Below are 27640 nucleotides of genomic sequence, written 5' to 3' on the forward strand. Positions count from 1 at the left end.
ATTTATAGAAGGTTTTATGTCTATAATGAAGTGTTTCAATATTAGTTTATAGCAGGTCATATGAGTCTACATTAGCAAACACAGTTCTAAATGTTTTATTAACGATGAATAAGATATTCTTTAGTGTTCTTCATGATGGTATTGACATCTTCTATACCACTGCTTCTACAGTATCTCATTTGGTTTTTACCAAACATGTTTGGACTTTTTTTTGTACATGTAAAAATATTCTATTCAATACAATTTCTGTTAAGCTTACCAATGCTTTTTATATTATATTATTATTATTATTATTATTACCCATATTCTCCTTATTATCCCACAACCTAATTAGAATCGACCCAAAAAATTGTGTCTTTGTGTTTCCATCTGTAACTCCACGTTCAGCAGTTGTTCAATTGTCTAAAAAACATAATACAAAAATCAATAACGCATGTACCTTGCCCAACATCAACTTTATCACCTTCAGATGTGTCTCTACTTCTCATAATCCCCAAATGTTTAAAATATTTCCCCAAATTTTGGCCTGTTGGCGGCTTTGTCCTGTGATGCGATTTACATCACAAATGGGCGTCAACAATCCCAACTGCCTGCAAGCAGACATGGAGTGAGGGGGAGGGGCGCAGTTCCAGAGAGAGCAACATCACAGTCTGTCTGCTTCACACCAAGGGGCTGTAGGCTAGTTACAATTAATGATATGGCCTCTTAACCATTATTTATGTAGCCTATCACTTAATAGCAAAATTAGATGGGATTAGATTAGATTAGATTAGATGTCCTTTATTATTATTATCCAGAGGGGGAAAACATGTTGCTCGAGTCATGAATTAAAGACAATACATGAATATAAACACAGTAAATAAACGCGTATAGGCCTAAAACAAGCCTGTTAAATGTTCAAGAGGGACTTTAGAAGGAAGCAAAGTCCTCTCCACAACCAGTATTTTATTAGACATGAATATAAAACAGCAGAGAACAGTCAAAACACTCAGTCTAAAAACCCCTGCTGTCTGGTTTCCATTAGAAGATAAAGTAAATGATAGACTTTGCTGCCACCTGGTGGTGATAAACGGTGGGGATGTCTGTCAAGGTAACATTGTCAACCATGAGAGCCACTTCCGTCTTCCTTTCAAAAATAAAACCAATATTCTTGTTGCTAGCTGTTAGCCACAATGCTACACGTGTCTTTACACAACTCTAGTCTATCGGGGTCCACTTTAAAGATGGTGTTTACATGCCAAGCTCAACCACAACACCGTTCACTGTATTCTAGCTTCTATAATGATGTTAAATAAAATACTAATAAAAGACATGCATCTTTTTAATTGTTCTTTATTTCATCCACTTTGAATTAATTAAAAATACTCGTCTGTACTTTATTACGACGTTAAAGCACGTCACGTGACTCCATAATAAGAGTTATTAAAGCCAAGACCAATGATTTTAATTCAGTTTATGTATACATAGATGAACCACCAGAGGGCCCCATTGTACTGCATTTCAGGGCCAAAGCAAAGAGCGTGTCGTGTGTTCATATAACATATCTCCATGTTGTAGGCTATATAACAGATCATGTATTGATTATAAACTGTGTTTATAACATATCTCTATGTTGTAGGCTATATAACAGATCATGTATTGATTATAAACTGTGTTTATAACATCTCCATGTTGTAGGTTATATAACCGATCATGTATTGATTATAAACTGTGTTTATAACATATCTCTATGTTGTGTAACTGATCATGTGTATTGATTATAATGAACTGTGTTTATAACGTATCTCTACGATCATGTGTATTGATTATAAACTATTTTTATAACGTAGCTCTGTTGTGTAACTGATCATGTGTATTGATTATAAAATACGCACAATAAGTTCAAACTTGACATTGTTTTATTATATATCCCCTCCCCTCTAATAAAACCAATTATCATTCAATGTGTTGAAGGTGAAGGAGGTGACAAGATGAGGTGTAAAATTATTAAAGTATAAGAAAGGACAATTTATTTTATTTCCCCCCGTTATTAGCCTACCGTCTGTACTAAGGGAGTGTGCGATTTTTACGCGCGGTTGGTATGGCCCATAATGGGGGGGGGGGTTATCAAAAAAGATTTTGAGCACTTGGGGGGATCATGATTTTTTTATTTTGGCTTTAGGGGGGGCCATGCAAGTTTAATTTGTCAAATTTTGTAATTCCAAATGTTTAGCTTTGTTGTTTATCTAAACAATATCAAGTTAACAAATGTATTAGGTGTCCCCTACTGACTTGGTACATTCCACTTGCTGCTTCCCCCCGCTTCCCCCTCCCACCTCCTGTTCTCAGCTCCGTGTTGCTGCTTCAGTTCGCAACGCGTTGTGTTGCACAGTCAGAATGCACACAGACACACACACGGAGTTTCCTTCCCTCCTAGCAGCAGAACACAGGCTAAACAACTATATTTGTAGCCACAACTCCAAAATGTTTCTTAAGAGAGGAATATAGGCATACTACTTGATGTTTACCCCCCAAAAGAGCATGTAGAAAGGTAATTGCTCTCTCACGGTTCTCTCTCTCTCTCTCTCTCTCTCTCTCTCTCTCTCTCTCTCTCTCTCTCTCTCTCTCTCTCTCTCTCTCTTGCACACACACACGCGCACGCACACGCTGCGAAGTGAGAAAGCAGTCGGAGCTTTCTTTTCACTGCATTTTCTTCTACTGTTTGTGTGAATATAATTATAAGGCAATGGTTTAATCCAGAGTGATCATCTCGCAGCCACCACATTGAATCATACCAAATCAGTGGTGGGAAAAGTACTAACATTCTTTACTTAAGTGAAAGTATCAATATTGCAACATAGATGTGGGTCAGTGACGTGACGCCCCAAAAAATGTGTTTTTAAAAAAACTTTAAATTGCAGGCATAAAAGTTATTTACTTTTGTTCTACTCACTCTCAACCTTATGGAAATACATTTTGTTTTTAGATATTTTATTGGAATCAGACTTTATTCAGCAGTTTGTTGTACTTGTGCCTAAAATCGTCATATGGTGTGACATGAAAATAATTGTTCATAAAATGAAAATGGAGTACATCTTTCTTAAGTTACTCACTTTATCAAAGTCCTTTATCATAACTAACCAGTGATCCACTATAGTTTTTTGAAAATTAATTATATCTGTATATTTTTTTCATAATCGATGCTCTGTGTGAGGCCCATGTTCATGATCTTACAACATATTTTAAATGTATTCTGTCAAAACTTTCTCTAAAATTACACAAATATTTGTGACTCTTCCTGATAATATTCTCTATGTAATCCATAAACATTTTTTTGGTTTAATCATTAATAAAGGTATGATTTCTCACTATTTGGAATGTCACACCAAATGATTTAGTGTCACACCGTATGATCATATCTTCATGTGTCAAAGCAAACTGTGTTTTAACCTACCTATTAGTGAGTACTGAACTTTACTGATTGATTAAACAATTACCCAGGATAACATGGCCTTAATATTTCTGAACAGGATATTATTGTAGGGCTTTAACATGGGATAAGAAAGAATTGTAGTAGTAGATGGATGATGAGGATGTGCACAGGAATGCTACGCACACCTAAGTCTTCTGCCGGCCCACGGCAGAAGGATCCTAAAGGGACAATAAGGCGCATAGCCACACTTGGAGCCAAGGCATTGAAGGCAACATTTTATTAACACCAATTAGTGGAAACAGAACTCAGCATTCAGGTAAATTGCTTTTTTCCGAAGTCTCCTGAACTTGAACACAGCATTTTGTGTTGAACAAATGTAATTAGGAATCATGACATTACACCACATCTCCACTAGCTAAAGAGTGCTGGGTTGCGCAACTCCGAAAATAGCTGATCTACAAGCTCTCGCAGCACAACGTGTTGAGAGCTTGTAGATCAGCTATTTTCGCTAGTTTTGTCTCGGGTCCTACCTTAACACTGTCCACTGTCCAGTCCAGTGAGTGAAAGTACAAAAGTATTAGATCAGATTAGATTATACATTTAGACTGTATTGTACATCAGCCAGTCGTATTTGGTGAGGGTAGCAAACCGGCTGCTTGTTGCGGTTCTGCTATGCCACAGACAACCTCCTGCTCTTCGTAGAAAATGCAGTCTCGCCCCTTTGGCTCCTCTCTCCTTGCTGGGTCATTGTTTAGTTTCTCCCTGTACTTTCTCGTTCTCTCAGCACTTGTCATTTTCCAGCTGACAAAAGAAAATGGAATGTATAGTTTAAGACAAAGAGAAAATATTGTTTAGATTGAAACAATATGTTAAGGTTTCTGTGAAGGGGTTTCTGCTCCTTCTGATGAATTTGAAGTATCACTGAATGAAGCTAAATTACATTTTATGTAAAAATGTTTAAAACAAATGTTTAAATGTACAAAAGAAACATGGAACTTTGTTATTTGTTGTTATATCTGTAGTTAAATACAGTATAAATCATATGGTGTGACAGTCAAGTCATATGGTGTGACAAGCAGACATGTCACACCATATGATTAAGTGTCACACCATATTACTGTTTTCTCCATTTAGGTTTACCTTGAGGCTACTATGTACACATTAGCATGCTAACAGCATGCTAGCTATAACAAAGCAGCCTAGATCTACATGGAAATATGACCAAAACTTCAAATAACTTAAGCTTTTTTAAAGAAAAGGTGTCACACCAAAAGACATCCAGAATGGTGAGTTTGTCAACGTTTCAACAAGATGGCATTTCATGAAAATGTTAAAATCATAACTCACCTCAGACACCTGTCTTGCAGTTGTGCTGGGAGTGCTGAATAGCCTTACAGAAGAAGGACCTCTCTAGCCAATAGGTGTCCAAATAATTGCCTGTTTAATTTTTCCAAACTAGTGTCACACCAAATGATTTTGGGTTGGGGGACAAAATGTTTTTGATCAGAAATGACTGAAAACATTATGCTTTGACTTTGAAAAGATATAGGCTCAAAATAGACATTTTTTTTAGCCTAAATTCATTTTCAAATGATTTTTAGCAATTCTTTTTCTTAGTTTTATTCAAGTTCCCACTTTGAGAAACAAGGTCAGGACAGTCACACCATATGAGTTTTGCCATGTTTGGTTGAAGATTCTGAAGAAATGAGGAATGAAATGTTTTAATCTTGAGTAAGTTCACATAAAGCTTAATGTCCTGCACAATATTCAGAAGGTTTTTGACAAATATATTTTTTATTTATACATGTTTGACACCGAGGACAGCGAAAACGTTACGTCACGTCACCCACCCATGTACTCTGTTACAAGTAAAAGTCCAGAATTCAAAATGTACTTGAATAAAAGTATGAAAGTATTGGCATCAAAAAGTACTTAAAGTACCAAAAGTAAAAGTACTAAATGTTTGAAAATAGCCGATCTACAAGCTCACAACGCTATGAACTTGTAGATCGGCTATTTTCAAATAGCCTAGGTATAAAACAGGGAAATAATAGATTAATGTATGTTTTACAATATATATTTACAAAACTGTACTTAAGTACTGTACTTAAGTAAATGTACTTACTTTACACCACTGTACCAAATACAACAAGATCGCAGGAGAGTGAATAGAACGTTCTGGGAACTATAGCAGCAACAAGGGAAAGCTGGCAACGCACAGATTTTTGGCTCATAAACGATATAGCAGGAATTATGTTAAACTAGTAGAATAGCAGGTGGCTCTGAAACTAGCCACTGTTTTGGGAGTTTCTGTACCCAGAGAAGGCACAAAATGTACCATCAAGGCTGTAATGGGTCCATTTGGTTACACTGATTTGAAGGCTGTTGGCTGGGAAGGAGGTAGGAGAAACGGCTTTTAGATTTAATATCATGGAAAATTGTTCACAGTTGCTCAATCTTTCTTTTGTTTGGAGTGTTGTTGTAACCCCAAGAGGCGACCTATGGAACCAAATGGACCCTTTCTGTATTAGTTGAGTACAAAGAGACCCAAATTGAAGCACTAAAGCTTTCTTGTGGTCCTTTCAGTTGACCTTATCATTGAACAGTTCTGTTCGGTACCCTCAATCAATCGTCAAATAGGGTGCAATATTAATAGGTCAGCATTCATTTTATTGTCTCCTCCTACTGTTGGTGTGAATATATAAATATATATATATATATATATAGTTTATTGGGAAGGGGGGTCATGCATTTTCCTCAAGTCACACAGGGGGGACCACAAAAAAATATCTTAAGGCTTTGGGGGGACCAAGCAAAAAAAAAAAAAAGATATCACCTGTCAACCAGCACCCCCTAGTGGGTAAATAACGTACACTCCCTAACAGAACAATATTATAGCATTTAGAGTGAATACCAACAGAACACTATTATACAGGGCATTTTGGCAAAACAAATGATCTCAATATAGAGCTTTGACCTTTTAACCAAAAACTTTTTGTTTTAAACCAAAAATATAACACTTTTTAACATTAAATTAATATAAATGTGCAATAGACGGGTTTCTGGTCCACGTTACACTGATAGAAGTAGATGCGTGCGCAGACGTCGGTACCAAAATTAGCCAATGAAACCAGTGCTCCCCAAAACAGGTTTGGGGATTGGTGGGAACTGATTACATGATACATTCAGCTGTGCATTTAGTCTCAATGTTTGTAAACAATAAACCCGTCTATACAGTAACTAAAGCTGTCTTATATTTACAGAGGAGTAAAAGTACAATATTTGTCTCTGAGATGAAGATTAGAAGTATGAAGATATCTGTGAATACCGGAGGTTGAATTTAGATGAAAAAAAAAATAAAAAATTACTTGACTCGTAAACATTCAGCTAAAAAAAAAAAAAAAAAAAAAAAAAAACATTTTTATTGACATACAGCAAAAGCAACACAATGTACAAAAATAATAATAACAATAATCTGCAAGCGAGCTTGTTTAATGTAGATGGTCTATTTTTGACTGGAACAGAGCAACATTCTGCTGGGATGTCTTCAACATTCTACTCCATCAAACAGCAGCAACAAGCAGCTCACAGCAGCCAGAGACACGACCAAAACATTCCTTGTGAATATTTAGACTTCACAGTTTAACCCATTTAGGGCCTAGAATTATTGAATGCTTTAACCAGTGAAAAATAGCAGATATACAAGCTCCCGCGCTGCGAGCTTGTAGATCTGCTATTTTTGAAAAAGTCGTGAAAATGTGTGCAAATCTTTGAATATATGTATTTTCAAAGCGAACGTTTGTAACTCAAATTTTGCTTCTGGGTGGTCCCTGGAACTAAATATTTTGAGATGGAGGTCCGTGGCCAAATAGATATAATTTTGGGGGTCCATCACATGAAAAGGTTTGAGAACCACTGACATAGTAGTCTCTCAAGAACAGACTAACTGAGCTCCAGTTAAGTGAAAAGGACCTTTTCTTTGACGATGGCTGGCCAGATTGCTGAACATGGAAACATAGGTTTTTTCCAAAAATCTTAGAAGGATTCAAAAGACACTTATAGAATCGGGTAAAAATTCTAATTGTCACGATTTTTCAAAAATAGCAGATCTACAAGCTCACAGCGCGGCACTCGGTGCCGCGCTGTGAGCTTGTAGATCTACTATTTTTTTATTTTTAAAGCATAAAATATTGCGTCATAATGTGTTCAGGTCTAAATACGTTGCTGTGGGGCAGAATCATCCTCTCTCCAGATTCTAAAGGAAGCAAATTCGTTTTTTTTTTACAACAAGGGTTCATGTTTTAGATTGGAATTAGAGAAAAGAAAAGATGAGTGTTAAAATGTTTCTATCGTTTTAGTTATTCCAGTGGGTGGGGGCATGCGTACAGCGATGTGGTGATTGATTGCGGTGCATCTTGGGAATGGGCTTATTGTGTCTAAAAAGACCCGTTTAGCCACAAGCACGCATACTCGCATACAATCCAATTAAAATCACTAAAATGATATAAGCAGTAAATTAAAACATTTCAATCTTTTATTTTCTCTAATTCCAATCTAAAATACAAACACAAATACAAAAAAAAATAGTTGTGTTGCGGATAATGAAAGTTTATTCGATTTTTCTTTCCATAAAAAGATTTAGGCGCAAAAGCCTTAATGCGCATTAAGAGGCTTTATGGAAACATACAAAAGTTCGTTTTTATAAATATAGGTCTATATATTGCCGATGTTTTCAGAAATAGCAGATCTACAAGCTCGCAGTGAGCGAAATAATCTAGGCCTAAATGTACATGTGATTTACATGTGATTTACATGTAATTTACATATAATTTACATATAATCCAACATCTCCGTCTCCATCTCATTCTCGCTTCCTCCAGACGGCTGGAACTCGTCCTCTTCCTCCTCCTCTTCATCATCGTCCTCCTCATCCTCCTCTTCCTCTTGGTTGACGTCGTACGTCTGGCGGGAGATTCCCCCGCGGCGGCGCGGCAGAGGCAGCGGCGACGCTGTGGACGTTACGATAACACACTTGATCATGGATAACCCATTAACCCCCCCACCGTCCAACCCTTCAAAACACACCTCTCTCATACTGCTTTCCCAGCTAACCTGCCTTATATTTAACTGTTTTTAAATGGTTTTATTCCTTGGTCATAGTGGTTTTGTTATCTTTAATAAAGTTGTTTATTAAAGATGTAAAGCGTCTTTGGGTGCTCAGAAAAGCAGACAAATCTGAAAGATCTACCGTAAGCTCACAGAGCTTGTAGATCTGCTATTTGTCACTGGTTAAAGCATTCAATAATTCTATGAATGGGTTAATGTGCATTAAGAGGCTTTATCGATCGATCGATAAATAGCTTTTCTGAGCACCCAAAGACGCTTTATATACTATATTACCAGGTCTATGGGAGCGTATGACCTGTTTGATCATATTAGATAGAAGATCTCTCATGTGATCAATAACAGTAATAGTATTAACAGTATTAATATATTACCAGGTCTATGAGATCTGATGACCTGTTTAATCATATTAGATAGAAGGTCTCTCATATGATCAGTAACAGTATTAAGGTATTGATGGTATTAATATATTAATATATTACCAGGTCTGTGGGAGCGTATGACCTGTTTGATCATATTAGATAGAAGGTCTCACATATGATCAGTAACAGTAATTAACAGTATTAATATATTACCAGGTCTATGGGAGCGTATGACCTGTTTAATCATGTTAGATAGAAGGTCTCTCATATGATCAGTAACAGTAATAGTATTAACAGTATTAATATATTACCAGGTCTGTGAGATCGTATGACCTGTTTAATCATGTTAGATAGAAGGTCTCTCATATGATCAGTAACAGTATTAAGGTATTGATAGTATTAATGTATTAATGTATTACCAGGTCTATGGGAGCGTATGACCTGTTTGATCATGTTAGATAACAGATCTCATATGATCAGTAACAGTATTAAGGTATTGATAGTATTAATGTATTAATGTATTACCAGGTCTGTGAGATCTGATAACCTGTTTGATCATGTTAGATAACAGGTCTCTCATGTGATCAATAACAGTAATAGTATTAACAGTATTAATATATTACCAGGTCTGTGAGATCGTTGGACCTGTTTAATCATATTAGATAACAGATCTCATATGATCAGTAACAGTATTAAGGTATTGATAGTATTAATGTATTAATGTATTAATATATTACCAGGTCTGTGAGATCGTATGACCTGTTTGATCATATTAGATAGCAGATCTCTCATGTGATCAGTAACAGTATTAAGGTATTGATAGTATTAATATATTACCAGGTCTGTGAGATCGTATGACCTGTTTGATCATATTAGATAGCAGATCTCTCATGTGATCAATAACAGTAATAGTATTAACAGTATTAATATATTACCAGGTCTGTGGGAGCGTATGACCTGTTTGATCATATTAGATAGCAGATCTCTCATGTGATCAGTAACAGTAATTAACAGTATTAATATATTACCAGGTCTATGGGAGCGTATGACCTGTTTGATCATATTAGATAGAAGGTCTCACATATGATCAGTAACAGTAATAGTATTAACAGTATTAATATATTACCAGGTCTATGGGAGCGTATGACCTGTTTGATCATATTAGATAGAAGGTCTCTCATGTGATCAGTAACAGTAATTAACAGTATTAATATATTACCAGGTCTATGGGAGCGTATGACCTGTTTGATCATATTAGATAGAAGGTCTCTCATGTGATCAGTAACAGTAATTAACAGTATTAATATATTACCAGGTCTATGGGAGCGTATGACCTGTTTGATCATATTAGATAGAAGGTCTCTCATATGATCAGTAACAGTATTAACAGTATTAATATATTACCAGGTCTGTGAGATCGTATGACCTGTTTGATCATATTAGATAGCAGATCTCTCATGTGATCAGTAACAGTAATAGTATTAACAGTATTAATATATTACCAGGTCTGTGGGAGCGTATGACCTGTTTGATCATATTAGATAGCAGATCTCTCATGTGGTCGGTGGTTTGAGGAAGACACCATCCATCCTTCTCATCACACTCTGCCTCCTGTCCGTCATTCTGACACATGATGTCCTGGATACTGAACACACACACACACACACACACACACACACACACACACACACACACACACACACACACACACACACACACACACACACACACACACACACACAAGAGCCCATGTTAACTCATTGAGTGCCAGCCTATCACCACTAGAGGGCGCCCAGTGACCAGAGAATAATAGAGATATGCTGGTAATGCATGCCCAAGCCCTGGAGCCATGACTTTTTTTACAAAGGAAAGGACACTTTCCTTTGTGCATGTACAGGAAGAGGATGAAGTTAGCTTGAAGTTAGCTATTGGCTACCAAGCATTTTAGAAGCCTTATTTTCGTCAACTTAGCCATGATTAAACCTTGCACACCTCATGCATGGGAAAAAAACAGAGAAGAATGAGCTCTAAAAAATCCAATCCTGGATTGCATTGGAGTGGATTTGTGCAGTTTGTTCACAGCTTTCAAACAAAAAAATCCGATTGGAAATCCGTTCAGGCATTCTTGAGATAATCGCCATTATGTTTTACATGTAATGTAAACAAAAATGGCTGCCCTGTATGTTAGATGGGGTTGTATGGGGGTGGAACATGCAAAATCGCGATTGAAATCATGTTCACCAGATTTGATGGGGTCCCAAAAAAAAAAAAAAAAATTCAAAAAAAAAATTTTCTAAAAAAAAAAAAAATGTTTTTTTTTTTTTTTTTTTTTTTTTTTTTTTAAAGCCGAACTTGTTCGGGATCGGCACCCTACGATACGCTAATAAAGCCGAACTAGTTCGGGATTGGCACTCAATGAGTTAATACATGCTATGTAAACACAGGAGTAAACAGAGAGTCAACAGATAAAGAGTTTAAAACCTTTTTTTGGGGTCCTACTAGCACCTTCTATCCTCACAAAGTCCCATTTCAGACCGTTGTGTCTTTCTCTGGTTTTGGGAAAGTGGAGGTTAAAAGCATCCCATGGGTTCTCAAAACAGGCTGTCCAAATTTGCTGCCGTTTGTGACGTCATAAACGGACGTTTTTGAAGAAAAAAAATTTTTTTTTTCAAAACATTTTTTTTCAAAACATTTTTTTTTTCAAAACATTTTTTTTCTTCAAAGGAAAAATAAAATAAGAAAAAAATCGCAGTTCAGGCCAAAGGTGGTACTGCAGCTGAAAATGCTCTGAAAGCCATTCAAAAATAGATAGATTTGGGACATAAACAATATGACAAATACTTTTTAAATGCATGGTGTATCACCTTTAATGTGTTAACGGCTTTAACCCTGGTCCACCCTGCTGTACATCTAAAAATAACTGATCTACAAGCAGCACGTTGTGTTACCTTTGAACATCCAGATCACACAGCTGGTAGAACATCTGTCTGTGAGGAGGAAGCATTCCTTCTCTGAAGATATACATGGACTCCTGAATACATAGAAACATCTGTTTAATGTCCCAACATCTAACATCTAACCCTAACCCTTCTCTGAAGATATACATGGACTCCTGAATACATAGAAACATCTGTTTACTGTCCCAACATCTAACATCTAACCCAAACCCTTCTCTGAAGATATACATGGACTCCTGAATACATAGAAACATCTGTTTAATGTCCCAACATCCAACATCTAACCCAAACCCTTCTCTGAAGATATACATGGACTCCTGAATACATAGAAACATCTGTTTAATGTCCCAACATCTAACATCTAACCCAAACACTTCTCTGAAGATATACATGGACTCCTGAATACATAGAAACATCTGTTTACTGTCCCAACATCTAACATCTAACCCAAAACCTTCTCTGAAGATATACATGGACTCCTGAACACATAGAAACATCTGTTTAATCATCTGTCCCTCTAATCTATCATCTAACATCTAACCCTCACCCTAAAGGTATAAACATCTGTCTAACGGAGGAAGCATTCCTTCTCTGAAGATATACATGGACTCCTGAACACATAGAAACATCTGTTTAATGTCCCAACATCTAACATACCAGGTGTAGGTTTAATGACATGTTAGTACCAGTTGTAGGTTTAACTCATTCATTGCCTTTTCAAAATGGCCCCCAAGTTCCTCACTGCCACGTTCCTAAATTTCTAGTGCACGGATACATTTTTAGTGCACGGATCGTGCACGCCCATGCCTAGATCATGCACAATATGTGTAGTACCTTTTCACAGCTTTCAAACAAAAAAATCCGCTTGGAAATCCGTTCAGGCATTCATGAGATAGAAGCCTTCAAAGTCAGACAAAACAAACAAACATGGCTGCCATTTTGAAAGATGTGTTTGTTATGGGGCTAAACATGCAATTTTGCGATTGCGATCATGCCTAATACATTTTAGGCATTTTTGGATTTGTTTTTGAAAAAAATTTTTTTTTTGAAAAAATCAAAATGGCTGCCAACTCGGGAAACTCAGGCTGTGGCAGTCTGGGGGTACTGAAATAACACGGGAAACTCGGTCCTGGCATTTAATGAGTTTTTAACATGTTGGTACCAGTTGTAGGTTTAACTGACCTTCTGCTGGTACCTGGCTCCTGGTGCAGGCTGTCTGCTGGTGCTGGGACCGTCCTGACATGGAATGTCCTGAACACTGGCCGGCTGAGGAACTGAACACATTATTTATTAATATAAATGTACTGAACACACCATGTATTAATATAAATGTATTAATATAAATGTACTGAACACACCATGTATTAATATAAATGTACTGAACACACCATGTATTAATATAAATGTATTAATATAAATGTATTAACTCTTTGAGTGCCACCCCGTTCACCACTAGAGGGCGCCCAGTGGCCATAGAAAATCCCATAGAGATATGCTGGTATATGCAGAAGTCCTGCAGCCATGACTTGCCTGAACACTTTCCTTTGTGCATGTACAGGAAGAGGATGAAGTTAGCTTGAAGTTAGCTATTGGTTACCAAGCATTTTAGAAGCCTTATTTTTGTCAACTTAGCCATGATTAAACCTTGCACACCTCATGCATGGGAAAAAAACAGAGAAGAATGAGCTCTAAAAAATCCAATGCAATCCTGGATTGCATTGAAGTGGATTTGTGCAGTTTGTTCACAGCTTTCAAACAAAAAAATCCGATTGGAAATCCGTTCAGGCATTCTTGAGATAATCGCCATTATGTTTTACATGTTATGTAAACAAACATGGCTGCCCTGTATGTTAGATGGGGTTGTATGGGGTGGAACATGCAAAATCGCGATTGAAATCATGTTCACTAGATTTGATGGGGTCCAAAAAAAGAATTAAAAAAAAAATTTTTTCAATTTTTTTTTTTTTTTTAATATCCCGAACATGTTCGGGATAGGCACTCTGGTATGCGATAATATATCCCGAACATATTCTGGATAGGCACTCAATGAGTTAACTCACTTACTGCCAATTTAAAATGCCCCTCGAGTGGCACTAGTGCCAGAAGCCTCCATAGACTCCCATGTAATTTATAGTGCACAGATCATGCACGCCCATGCACAGATCATGCACCATGTTTGTGCAGGCTGTTCACAGCTTTCAAACAAAAAAAAAAAGATTGGAAATCCGTTCAGGCATTCATGATTTATCAGCCATAATGTTTTCTTCAGATGTAAACAAAAATGGCTGCCATGTTTGAAAGATGGGGTTGTATGGGGGGTGGAACATGCAAAATCGCGATTGAAATCATGTTTACTAGATTTAATTGGGTCCAAAAAAAAAAAAAAAAAAAAAAAATTTTTCTAAGTAAAAGTCGCCCAAAGTCGCTTGGCAGGGAACTCCATAGTGAGAAAGTTGCTCTAAAAGTCGCCTGGCACTGTATGAGTTAATATAAATGTATTAATATAAATGTATTAATATAAATGTACTGAACACACCATGTATTAATATAAATGTATTAATATAAATGTACTGAACACACCATGTATTAATATAAATGTATTAATATAAATGTACTGAACACACCATGTATTAATATAAATGTACTGAACACACCATGTATTAATATAAATGTACTGAACACACCATGTATTAATATAAATGTATTAATATAAATGTATTAATATAAATGTACTGAACACACCATGTATTAATATAAATGTACTGAACACACCATGTATTAATATAAATGTATTAATATAAATGTATTAATATAAATGTACTGAACACACCATGTATTAATATAAATGTATTAATATAAATGTATTAATATAAATGTACTGAACACACCATGTATTAATATAAATGTATTAATATAAATGTATTAATATAAATGTACTGAACACACCATGTATTAATATAAATGTATTAATATAAATGTATTAATATAAATGTACTGAACACACCATGTATTAATATAAATGTATTAAAGTGATCCCTGACTAATACGACAAATATGCCTTAATACATTATAATTGTCCTGGAATTTATGGAATGCATGTGCAAAAAACACATTTTAAATATTGAGTTGATGCTCATATTAACCATATGAAGTATTACGTTTGTTTTTATTTGCACATGCATGCCATAAATTCCATAGGGATAGATCACACATGACATTTATGACATCATCAACTTGCGACGGGCATTTCCCCTGTTGAGTGAAAGATTAGCTATTTCTAGAAGAAATAAAATAATTAAGGTGTTTTTAATTTACATTGTAGTTATAGGGGACACTTATAATGTATTAAGGCATATTTGTCGTATTAGTCAGGGATCACTTTAATATAAATGTACTGAACACACCATGTATTAATATAAATGTATTAATATAAATGTATTAATATAAATGTACTGAACACACCATGTATTAATATAAATGTATTAATATAAATGTAGTAATATAAATGTAGTAATATAAATGTACTGAACACACCATGTATTAATATAAATGTACTGAACACACCATGTATTAATATAAATGTACTGAACAAACCATGTATTAATATAAATGTACTGAACACACCATGTATTAATATAAATGTATTAATATAAATGTATTAATATAAATGTACTGAACACACCATGTATTAATATAAATGTACTGAACACACCATGTATTAATATAAATGTACTGAACAAACCATGTATTAATATAAATGTACTGAACAAACCATGTATTAATATAAATGTACTGAACACACCATGTATTAATATAAATGTACTGAACACACCATGTATTAATATAAATGTATTAAAGGGATATTACACTTTCAAAAAACTTTTGGTCATTGTATGGTCTAATCAGGCTTGTATGAACACCCTGAACAGTTTTTAATTTGCTTCATTCAGTATTTAGATATTTGATGTAAATGTTACCAGCTCCAACACGCCCAGGCCCTCTCCACACACACACCCATTGTAACTTCAAACTCCATTTTAACCATGATAGATTCATTAAAAACACCCATTATTTTTTCTGGTGACTCATAATACCCTCCTAATACGTGAGCAGACCGTGTTTTTTCAATAACTTTTTTCATTTATTTTCAATAAAATATTATTGTATTTAATGTTTTCCATTTTCCCAAAGAATTATTAAAAATAAAAGAAAAAAGTTATTGAAAAAACACGGCCTGCTCACGTATTAGGAGGGTATTATGAGTCACCAGAAAAAATAATGGGTGTTTTTGATGAATCTATCATGGTTAAAATGGAGTTTGAAGTTACAATGGGTGTGTGTGTGTGGAGAGGGCCTGGGCGTGTTGGAGCTGGTAACATTTACATCAAATATCTAAATACTGAATGAAGCAAATTAAAAACTGTTCAGGGTGTTCATACAAGCCTGATTAGACCATACAATGACCAAAAGTTTTTTGAAAGTGTAATATCCCTTTAATATAAATGTATTAATATAAATGTATTAATATAAATGTATTAATATAAATGTATTAATATAAATGTACTGAACACACCATGTATTAATATAAATGTATTAATATAAATGTATTAATATAAATGTACTGAACACACCATGTATTAATATAAATGTACTGAACACACCATGTATTAATATAAATGTACTGAACACACCATGTATTAATATAAATGTACTGAACAAACCATGTATTAACTAGAAGCAGTGCTCTTCCGAGCACAGGTCTCCACCAGGCCACACAAATTGCCCTGTTATAGCGCCACCATGAGGCTGATTTGAGAAATTTGAAGTGGCATTTCTTCCTCTACCTAGTTGGAACGTGCGTGCCCAATTTCACCAAGATTGCACGCTGTGTTCATGATTCGAGGCATTTTGTTCAAAACGGAGCAATCCTGCAAACTTTGGAAGCCAATTGTAGCCAATCAGGATGGAATATGTCAAATCGGACATATCCATGATGATCACATGACTGTAGAGATATTGTCTACCGATTTGTAGGACTTTTGGACAAAATAGGTAGGAGTAGCGTACAGAAATGTGTTTAGCAAACATCGGCCTCATGGTGGCGCTAGAACAGGGCCATTTGAGAAATGTGGGGCAGAGGTTCTGAATTGGCATCCAGGGAATGTGTGTGCTAATTTTGGCAGCGTCCGGGCCAACGGCGCCGGAGATTAGCAGGTAACAAACTCAGAGGACAGACGCACGGACGGACGGACGGACGGACGGACAGGGGCGAAAACATTGTCTCCCCCTGCCTTCGGCTGGTGGAGACAATTATTAATACTAGAAAAGAAAATTTCTAAGAAATTTTAAGTGTGCCTGCAGCTCGCTAAGTCTGTGCAACCTTGTGTAGCGGTTGGTGTTAGCATTAGCGTTATTAACATTAGCATTTTTTGCATAAGCTTTAACATTATTGTTCTTCAATTGACACCACCCACATGTCTGTACGACAAACGGTTCACGAGAAAAAAAAAATTGAGAAAAAAAAATTTTTGAGAAAAAAATTTTTTTGAGAAAAAAAAATGAGAAAAAAAATTGAGAAAACAATTTTTTTGAGAAAAAAAAATTTAGTAAATTTTTTTTGAGAAAAAACATTTTTGAGAAAAAAAAATTTTTGAGAAAAAAAAATTTGAGAAAAAATTTTTTTTGAGAAAAAAAGATTTTTGAGAAAAAAATTTTTTTGAGAAAAATATTTTTTGTGAGAAAAAAATAAATGTATGACACCAGCCGCGAGTCTGTACGACAAACGGTTCATGAGTTATAGAGGCACTTCCTGTTTGGTGAAGGGCACTTCCTGTTATAGAGGGGGCGGGGCTTAATCAATTACAGCTCATCCCTATTGGTCGGAAAAAGACCAAAGTTGTGTGAGCATTTTACATTTTAAATGACGTTGCTAGGCAAAAGTATGGCAGAGTTCTGTGGCGCCTAAGTTTCTGGGTTTTTTTCGGAGTCCCCCATTCTAAGTCAATGGGGTTTTTGGGCGTAGTTTTTTGCGAATTACATCGCAATCGTATCGCGGATCGGAAAGAAAAGTAATAGCACACCATTCCCGGCCGAGCCGCACATTTTGATGTATATATTGCGGGGGTGGCGTAAATCGTGCGGCAGTTATTACGTGCCGAAGTTTCCCCCATTCTAAGTCAATGGGGTTTTTTGGCGTCGTTTTTTGCGAATTACGTCGCAATGGTAACGCGGATCGGAAAGAAAAGTAATAGCACACCATTCCCGGCCGAGCCGCACGTTTTGATGTATATATTGCGGCGGTGGCGTAAATCGTGCGGCACTTATTACGTGCCGAAATTTGCAAGAACATTACTGACTGACTTACTTACTTACTTAAGTATGGCGGATTACAATAAGTGTTTTGCCATTGCATTGCATGGCAGGCACACTTAATAAATGTACTGAACACTGTGGAACTGAACACACCACATGCATTAATATGAATGTCCATTGTCCACATACCCGTAAGACTACCTAATCAGGAGATAAGCGACCGTCAGGTCGCATAGACAAAAGTTAGAAGGCAATGGCAGCCAATCAGGAGGGAATATGGGAAATGGGACAGATCCATGTTGATGACATGACTTTAGAGATACTGTGTACTGCTTTGCGTGATTTTAGGGCAAAATCTATAAGAGCAGTCTCCAAAAATGTGTTTTGCAAGAATCGGCCTCATGGTGGCGATGGAAGAGAGCCATGTGAGAATTGAGACAGACAGAAAGATTACATACAACCACAGCATGTAAACCAATGTGTAGGAATGCACTGTAGTCAGTCTGTTGTTGAACAAGCAGGTCAGGGGTGGCTTATTGTTGGTACAGTCGGTAACACACGGAGGTCTGTCCCTGTTACAATGTGGTTGTAAGCCAGGTTTAAGCCAGGTTCAAGCCAGGTTCATGCCAGGTTTAAGCCTGGTTCAAGCCTGGTTCAAGCCTGGTTCAAGCCAGGTTCAAGCCAGGTTTAAGTCAGGATCAAGCCAGGTTTAAGTCAGGTTTAAGCCATCAGTCTCTCACCTGTTTTGTTGAAGGTGTTGGGCAGAGTGTAGACCAGTGTGCTCCTCTTGGTTTTCACTGGCATATCACTGAGGGAGTATCCTAAACAATACAACAATATCACTGTTATCCTAAACAATACAACATATCACTGTTATCCTAAACAATACAACATATCACTGTTATCCTAAACAATACAACATATCACTGTTATCCTAAACAATATAACATATCACTGTTATCCTAAACAATACAACTATCACTGTTATCCTAAACAATACAACATATCACTGTTATCCTAAACAATACAACATATCACTGTTATCCTAAACAATACAACAATATCACTGTTATCCTAAACAATACAACATATCACTGTTATCCTAAACAATACAACAATATCACTGTTATCCTAAACAATACAACATATCACTGTTATCCTAAACAATACAACATATCACTGTTATCCTAAACAATACAACATATCACTGTTATCCTAAACAATACAACATATCACTGTTATCCTAAACAATACAACTATCACTGTTATCACTGTTATCCTAAACAATACAACAATATCACTGTTATCCTAAACAATACAACAATATCACTGTTATCCTAAACAATACAACTATCACTGTTATCACTGTTATCCTAAACAATACAACATATCACTGTTATCCTAAACAATACAATAATATCACTGTTATCCTAAACAATACAACATATCACTGTTATCACTGTTATCCTAAACAATACAACATATCACTGTTATCCTAAACAATACAATAATGTCACTGTTATCCTAAAAAAATACAACGGAACAATGGAGTGGCGTGTATGATAAAAGGCATATTAAATATATAAAGACTGAATCGACCGTCCCGTACCGTGTTTGGGACTGTAGCGGATCCTGAAGTCCAGGAGTTGGTAGCGTTTGGATTCAGGGCTCTTTCTGGGGTCGTATCCCAGCCGGACCCACAAGCTCCTCCAAGGACCCGTCACCTGAATGACACAATGTTCACTTTATCACCAAAATGACACAATTGATTGATTGAAGACTTTATTGTCAGTTTGCATAGGAAAAGGTACAGTTTCATGACGGTACAGTTAACTGGTACAAGGTCAACTAAAAGGTACAGTTTCATGACGGTACAGTTAACTGGTACAAGGTAAGTCAATAGATCATATAGTAAGCACAAACAGGCAGCAGCAACTTCATTTTCTCAGGGTGAATGGTAGGTAGGTAGGTAGGTAGGTAGGTAGGTAGGTAGGTAGGTAGGTACTAGGTAGGTAGGTAGGTAGGTAGGTAGGTAGTTAGGTAGGTAGGTAGGTAGGTAGGTAGGTTAGTAGTTAGTTAGGGTAGTAGTTAGGTAACTCACCATATAGTAAGCACAGACAGGCAGCAGCAGCTTCAGTTTCTCAGGATGAATGTCTAAGTTGGCCTTAACGGCGTTCCTGGACCAGATGGGGCGTTCCTCGAACATCTGCAGGGGGAGGGGGGGGGGATTAGTTTAATTCGCTCAACCTTTTCAGGCCACGAAAGGGTAAACGTCAGACTGGTAGTAGGAATCTTTAATCATGCGTGCAAGTGGCTAAATATGTCTTTTTAGACACAATAAGCTGAAGATTTCTTTATTTCTATTTACAGTAACACTACCAGCCTCCATAAGTCACATCTGACTGTGAAAGATTGCGGAGCATCTCGGGAATGGGATTATTCTGTGTAAAATGACGTATTTAGTCACGTGTACGCATGCCCCCGACCACTGAAATCTAAATCATAAAAATGGCTAAAACGATAGAAAGCAGTAAATGAATACATTTAACACTCATCTTTTCTTTTCTCTAATTACATACTAAAAACGCCATTTTGCGCGCCCGAATTCATTAGGGGCACATGTTTTAGTAGTTCTAAGTTCAAACATTAGCCAAATTGTTAAATAAATATAAGAAATAGGCAAACATTTTGAAAATAGCCGATCTACAAGCTCACAGCGCTCGAAAACATTGTATCGAGGACTCATAAAACTTTTCTGGGATCCATTTGAATGACCACCTGTGGGTCCCGGGACCCATTACATTGAAAACCTAGTAACATCACTGACCTTGATGAGTTTCTCCTCTGTCTCCTTGTCGTAGTCTTTCTGACAGACGCGCTGCCAGTTGGTGCGCGCCGCCTCCACGCAGACAGAGGGCACTGTGGGCTCCACGAAGGACACGAAGATGGCGTTGTGGGGGCGACGCGCCCGGTTCTGACCAATGAAGTTCTCCCTGGTGATGGGCATCTGGCTGGAGACACACGTTACCATGGTTACCATGTAAACACACCGTTACCATGGTTACCATGTAAACACACCGTTACCATGGTTACCATGTAAACACACCGTTACCATGGTGATTTAAAGGAGTAGTTCACTCCCAAAAGGACATGAAGCACCGAGTGCCGCGCAGTAATCCACAGGGATAGTAATAGATTACCTGCAGTGATAGTAATAGATTACCTGTGGTGATAGTAATATATTACCTGTGGTGTATATCAGGCCGGTAACAGTAATCCACAGGGATAGTAATCAGATTACCTGTGGTGATAGTAATAGATTGTGAAATGAAGGGAATATCCGCACTCTCTTGAATTATGACTTCAATAATTATTTATTTCTTTATACATAGGCACAGCAGCAGCAGAGAGAAACGGACGCGTTTCGGCCTACTGGCCTTCCTCATCGTTTCAAACTATCATGAGTCAGTCAGAACTGACTTATATAGCCAAGCAATAGGTTGTACAGCTGCATCTCATCAAGGGGAATTAATTACCCACATTTCATACATATTCATAGTTACAAAAAGTCTATAATAAAAATATACAATACAAATTACATATATAGTTTCCACAATCAGTGCAGTCAAATATTTCATTTTACAAAAAACAATTCAATAATAATTCTTCGTTCATTCCCTTAGGAAACTCTGTATTCAGAGCATGGATCCAGTAAGCTTCCCTTTGGAGTAGTAACTTGTCTCTGTCTCCTCCTCTTCTTGGGGAGTTAACAAGTTCAATACCTTGAAATCTCAATGTGCAAATATCATGCTTAACCATATTAAAATGCCTTGCAACAGGAGACTTCTCGTCATTATTTCGAATGTTACTTTTATGTTCTATTATTCTTGTTCTCAATTCACGTTTAGTTTTTCCTACATAGCAAAAACCACAAGGGCATTTTAATAGATAGACCACATATGTTGTCTTGCAAGTAATCCTACCCTTAACTTTAATTTTTTTTACCTGTATGAGGGTGTGTAAAGGAATTACCAGTAATCATCGCATTACAGTTTATACAGGTTTTGCAGGAAAAGTTCCCTGAAGGTAAAGTATTTAAAAAATGTTTTGGTTTAATAGAAATGTCATTTTTAATTAGTTTATCACTTAAATTCTTTGCCCTCTTATTAGCAAAGATTGGAGGAGTGGTGAATGCTTTCCCCACCTCTGGATCACTGGACAAGATGTGCCAGTGTTTCTTGACAATCTCCCTAGTTGACTGAGAGATGGGAGAAAATGTGGTTGTCATGACTATAGGGTTCTTTTTTACAGCAAATGAAGATTTAGGAGCCAAGAGGCAGTTTCTATCCAAGGGGTTAACTTTTGACTTACTTTGAATTAACACTTGTTCATTATAGCCTCTATCTCTGAACCGCTTACACATCTCAGTGGACTGATCTTCAAAATCAGATTCAGTGTTACAGATTCTTTTGAGTCTTAGTAGGCCGAAACGCGTCCGTTTCTCTAGATAGACTGCTGCTGCTGTGCCTATGTATAAAGAAATAAATAATTATTGAAGTCATAATTCAAGAGAGTGCGGATATTCCCTTCATTTCAAGTTCTACATGAATCTGCACCCAAAGAAACTACAGACCTCTCCACAAGACTCCAGCAGAGAGCGCGCCTTCTCCTAACGGTATTGAACCAGTTAGGAGTTCTATTGTTCTGGATAGTAATAGATTACCTGTGGTGATAGTAATATATTACCTGTGGTGATAGTAATATATTACCTGTGGTGGATATCTGGCCGGTAACAGTAATCCAAAGGGATAGTAATAGATTACCTGTGGTGATAGTAATCAGATTACCTGTGGTGGATATCTGGCCTATAGCAGTAATCCACAGGGATAGTAATATATTACCTGTGGTGATAGTAATCAGATTACCTGTGGTGATAGTAATCAGATTACATGTGGTGGATATCTGGCCTATAACAGTAATCAGATAGTAATCAGATTACCTGTGGTGGATATCTGGCCTATAGCAGTAATCCACAGGGTTGTCCAGACGGGAGAAGATGGGAGGGGGGAGGAAGACGGGCATCTCCTGCTCAAAGAACTGCTGGTTCTGGGATTTCTGCAGGAGGATCTTATCGTACAGAGACGAGACTTTACCGTCCTCTGAATGGACCGCCAGAACCTGGAAATCTGCCATTCCTATGATAGATAGACAGATAGAGAGAGAGGATCTTATTGTACAGAGACGACACTTCACCATCCTCTGAATGGACAGCCAGAACCTGGAAATCTGCCATTCCTACCACCATAGAGAGACAGAGAGACAGAGAGAGAGGATCTTATTGTACAGAGACGACACTTCACCATCCTCTGAATGGACAGCCAGACACTGGAAATCTGCCATTCCTACCATGATAAATACATAGAGAGATAGAGAGAGAGAGGGAGAGAGAGAGAGAGAGAGAGAGAGAGAGAGAGAGAGAGAGAGAGAGAGAGAGAGAGAGAGGATCTTATCATACAGAGACAAGACTTCACCATCCTCTGAATGCACAGCCAGACACTGGAAATCTGCCATTCCTATCCCATGGACAGTCTTTTTGGATCAATATGAGTAGGAAAATGAGCCTAGAAGTGATTTAGGGCGGAGTTGTCCTTTAAGTTAGGCGGTAAAAGTGTGGAAGAAAAGTATTTGGAACCTTGGAACTTGTAGGTGGTTCCGATGACCCCCAGGATGTCCATGTGGAGGCGGGTGTCCTCGGGGTTCTTCCTACGCGTCCGGCGCGTCACGCGTAGCAGCAGGTTGGAGGAGGGGAGGCGGTTCCCACACAGGGAGTGACAGAACGGATCCTGAGGACGGTAGCGCATCTCCAGACGCCTGCTGGGGTCCGCGTACGTCTGAGGAAAACACAGCCAGTGTTGGGGAAGTTAAAGTTACATGTAACTGAGTTACGTAACTAAGTTACAATTTTGATGTAACTTGCTGGTAACTGAGTTACATTCATAACTCAGTTACAACTCAGTTGTAACTCGTCAAGTAACTGAGATACTTTTTGGGTCATTTTTGGCTCAAGTTACAAGTTACAACAAGTTACAAGCCAAGTTATAATTTTACGATCAAATGTCCTCAACAGATCATAATTTTCTTATTTGTTTAACTTTATTTTAGGAACACAGATGTTTACTAAAGAAAATTCAACATTTTTTAAATAAAACATTAAACTCAGTTGAGAGGCATCTTTCTGCTGGCATTTTACTATTTTTGTAGGATATTATATTTTGTTTCATGTACACCGAATGTCTCAATTCTCAAATGTTATGCTGTAAAAAAAAGTAACTCAAGTTACTCAAGTTACTTTTTCTATGTAACTTGAAACTTTATAAGTTACATTTCTCCAGGGGTATAACTTTAACTTGATCGAGTTACTGCCATGGTGAGTTACTTGTAACTGTACAAGTAACTTCCCCTACATTGAACACAGCGTGTCGTTTCAGAGAGAGACACAGAAAACAAGTTACTTATTTACACTTATTTAACAAGGACGCCTGAGACGTCCACGGTTTCACAGGATGCCTGGCCAAAGCCACTTCCGTTTCGGCCATTCACTTCAAAGAAAAGTCTTTCAAAGACTTACAAAACACTCTTGTTCAAAACAATGGATTTTTCAATGGGCCAAACTGTAGGCTCAAACTATTTTCTTCTTCAAGGAAGCACAGAAAGCGTGTCTGGTTTTTAGTCAGCCCACAGAGACCTGAATTCATTTTTTGTCGCATTCCTAAGCCAAAGATGTTGCCTCTATTTTGATTGTCTTAAAGGTGATACACCATGCATCTAAAATGTTTGCATGTCTGGGGATAGCTTGTAGTGTAGTTGAGCTATATTTAATCAAGAGTAATTAGTGGTGTAGCTTACTATATTTTCCAAGTAGCTTGCCCATCACTGGGAATGTGACAAACACTGCATGTTATCAGAGCGATTTACTACTTATTTCAACATCATTCATTGTGTCCAACCCTGACCTTGGTCAAGCCTTGTTCTCCTCCGATGGTGTCCAGCATTCTGTCCACGTTGGAGACAACAGCAGGGTACTGGACACACACCAGCCTGGTGTCCACCATGTGGACCGTGGAGGAACTGCCTGGACGCACCTACACACGCACGCACGCGCACACACACACACACACACACACACACACACACACACACACACACACACACACACACACACACACACACACACACACACACACACACACACACACATGTATGCATTTGTTACTTTGTGGGGACATTTCACATAGTCTACTATCTTTGTGGGGACATTCCATTCATTTTTATGCAAGTCCTGTGGCCTTACCCTAACCTCTGTCCCTAAACCTAACCCCTAACCCTAACCTAACCCCTAAACCTAACCTTTTCCTTGTGGGACACTAAAATATGTCCCCACAAGGTTTTTTTCTCCGATTGTACTATCTTTGTGGGGACATGAGGTCCCCACAAAGTAGTAATTCCCTGTCTGTCCACACACACACACACACACACACACACACACACACACACACACACACACACACACACACACACACACACACACACACACACACACACACACACACACACACACACACACAGCGAAATGAAAGTCTCAAGTAGCTCATGCCATGATGACTTAAGGTGGATTTTTATCAAACAAACACTAACTCGTTCTCCTGCTATACCATCAACATGTTGAACGCCCTTCCACAAGCCTTAAAGGAGAGCAAATCCCTAGCCTCCTTCAAAATTGGTATGAAAAGTTACCTTCAGGCGGCTGCTACCCGTGACTTGTAAATAGACTAAGCCCCCACCCTTTTTTTCTGCCTTTGTATTTGATGTTATGCTTTTTCTGCTTTTGAAATTGATATTATCCTAGATAAAGTACTATGTTCTATACGTATGTCTTTCAATGTTATATGAGATACTTAAATCTAGATCTATAGTTGTTACAACTCTAGATACCAGTCAGATACACTAGCAAACATAAGATCTATAGTTGTTACAACTCTAGATACCAGTCAGATACACTAGCAGACATAAGATCTATAGTTGTTACAACTCTAGACACCAGATACACTAGCAAACATAAGATCTAGAGTTGTTACAACTCTAGATACCAGTCAGATACACTAGCAGACATAAGATCTATAGTTGTTACAACTCTAGATACCAGATACACTAGCACACATAAGATCTATAGTTGTTACAACTCTAGATACCAGATAAACTAGCAAACATAAGATCTATAGTTGCTGTTGGCCGATAGGGATCACATGTTGTGAGCTTGTAGATCTGCTCTTTTCAAACAGCCAAGGTATAAAATAGAGGTAAGGTGGTGAATGTATGTGTTATAATAGGCTACTATAATTTAGATCAGCAAAGTAACTAAAGTTGCCAAATAAGATGCCATGTACACAAACATAGGATCTGGAGTTGCTTTTGGCTAATACGAAAAGCACACACACACACACACACACATGCACGCACGCACGCACGCATGCATGCACGCACGCACTCACGCAAGCAAGCATGAAGACACACACATGCACGCAAGCACGAACACACGCACACACTCACACTCACACACACACGCACACAGCACACACACACACACACGCACACACACACATGCACACACACACACACACACACACACACACACACACACACACACACGCACGCACCTCCTCCGTGTCTTCCAGGCTCATCTCCTTCAGTGTAAACTTAGACTTGGAATCTCTGCAGTGAGCCATTATTAATGACGATTAATTAAGCTCATTAACATGCAAACACATCAATAGAGCCGCTCATTAATATGCAAACACATCAATAGAGCCGCTCATTAATATGCAAACAGATCCCAACGTGCGGCGCGTGTTCGACACACACAGCGACTGTTTGTTTCCACCCGGTGCTGTTTGGCTGTTGGACGCGCTTGTCCGTCCGACCACAAAACAGCACCGGCTGGAAACACACAGTTCTGCCCGAGGTTCCTACACGTACGTTTGTTTTATTTATTTGTTTAACTCAGGGATCTTCAACAGGGGGTCCGGGACCCCTAGGGGGTCCTCAGAGTTACTACAGGGGGTCCTCCAAATCTTTTGTGATAGAAATATTTTTTCTTTAACCACTTGAACCCTAGCATCCATAACATAAGCTGTGAAGTTTAGCACTGCGAGGCGCTGTGAGCTTGTAGATCGGCTATCATGGGCAAAGAGGTTTGGTGTAGAGGGGAAAAAGAGCAGACTAAGTACAGAGTGAAAGGTCAAGTTTATTAGGTATTGTAACTGTTAAATAAATTATTAATAAATTAAATAAATATGGATATGGATAAATCCATAACCAAAATAAGACAGAGACGAGCCAAAGGACTATCAATAAATTGCTGTATTTGAAGAGAGTCAGACAAGGAGACAAACAGCTGAGCTTACCATCCTAGTGGC

General features: G+C 37.6%; 1 protein-coding gene across 1 annotated transcript; it reads right to left on the reverse strand.

The window, feature by feature from the left end:
* Positions 1-7739: 7739 nt before the first annotated feature.
* LOC308298984 (general transcription factor 3C polypeptide 5-like) lies at positions 7740-27053 on the reverse strand. The gene is made up of 12 exons (XM_080742702.1): positions 26882-27053; positions 25181-25309; positions 23860-24058; positions 23167-23362; positions 20995-21178; positions 20269-20373; positions 19777-19891; positions 18908-18988; positions 13038-13129; positions 11847-11929; positions 10401-10543; positions 7740-8421 (listed from the first exon to the last, which is right to left on the reverse strand). The coding sequence occupies exons 1-12, from the start codon at positions 26948-26950 to the stop codon at positions 8243-8245; spliced, it is 1575 nt and encodes a 524-aa protein (XP_080598828.1). The 5' UTR covers positions 26951-27053; the 3' UTR covers positions 7740-8242.
* Between the last annotated feature and the right edge of the window lie 587 nt (positions 27054-27640).

Source organism: Nannobrachium achirus (assembly GCF_963921795.1).
Source record: "Nannobrachium achirus genome assembly, chromosome: 15".
NCBI classification, from domain to species: Eukaryota; Metazoa; Chordata; class Actinopteri; order Myctophiformes; family Myctophidae; genus Nannobrachium; species Nannobrachium achirus.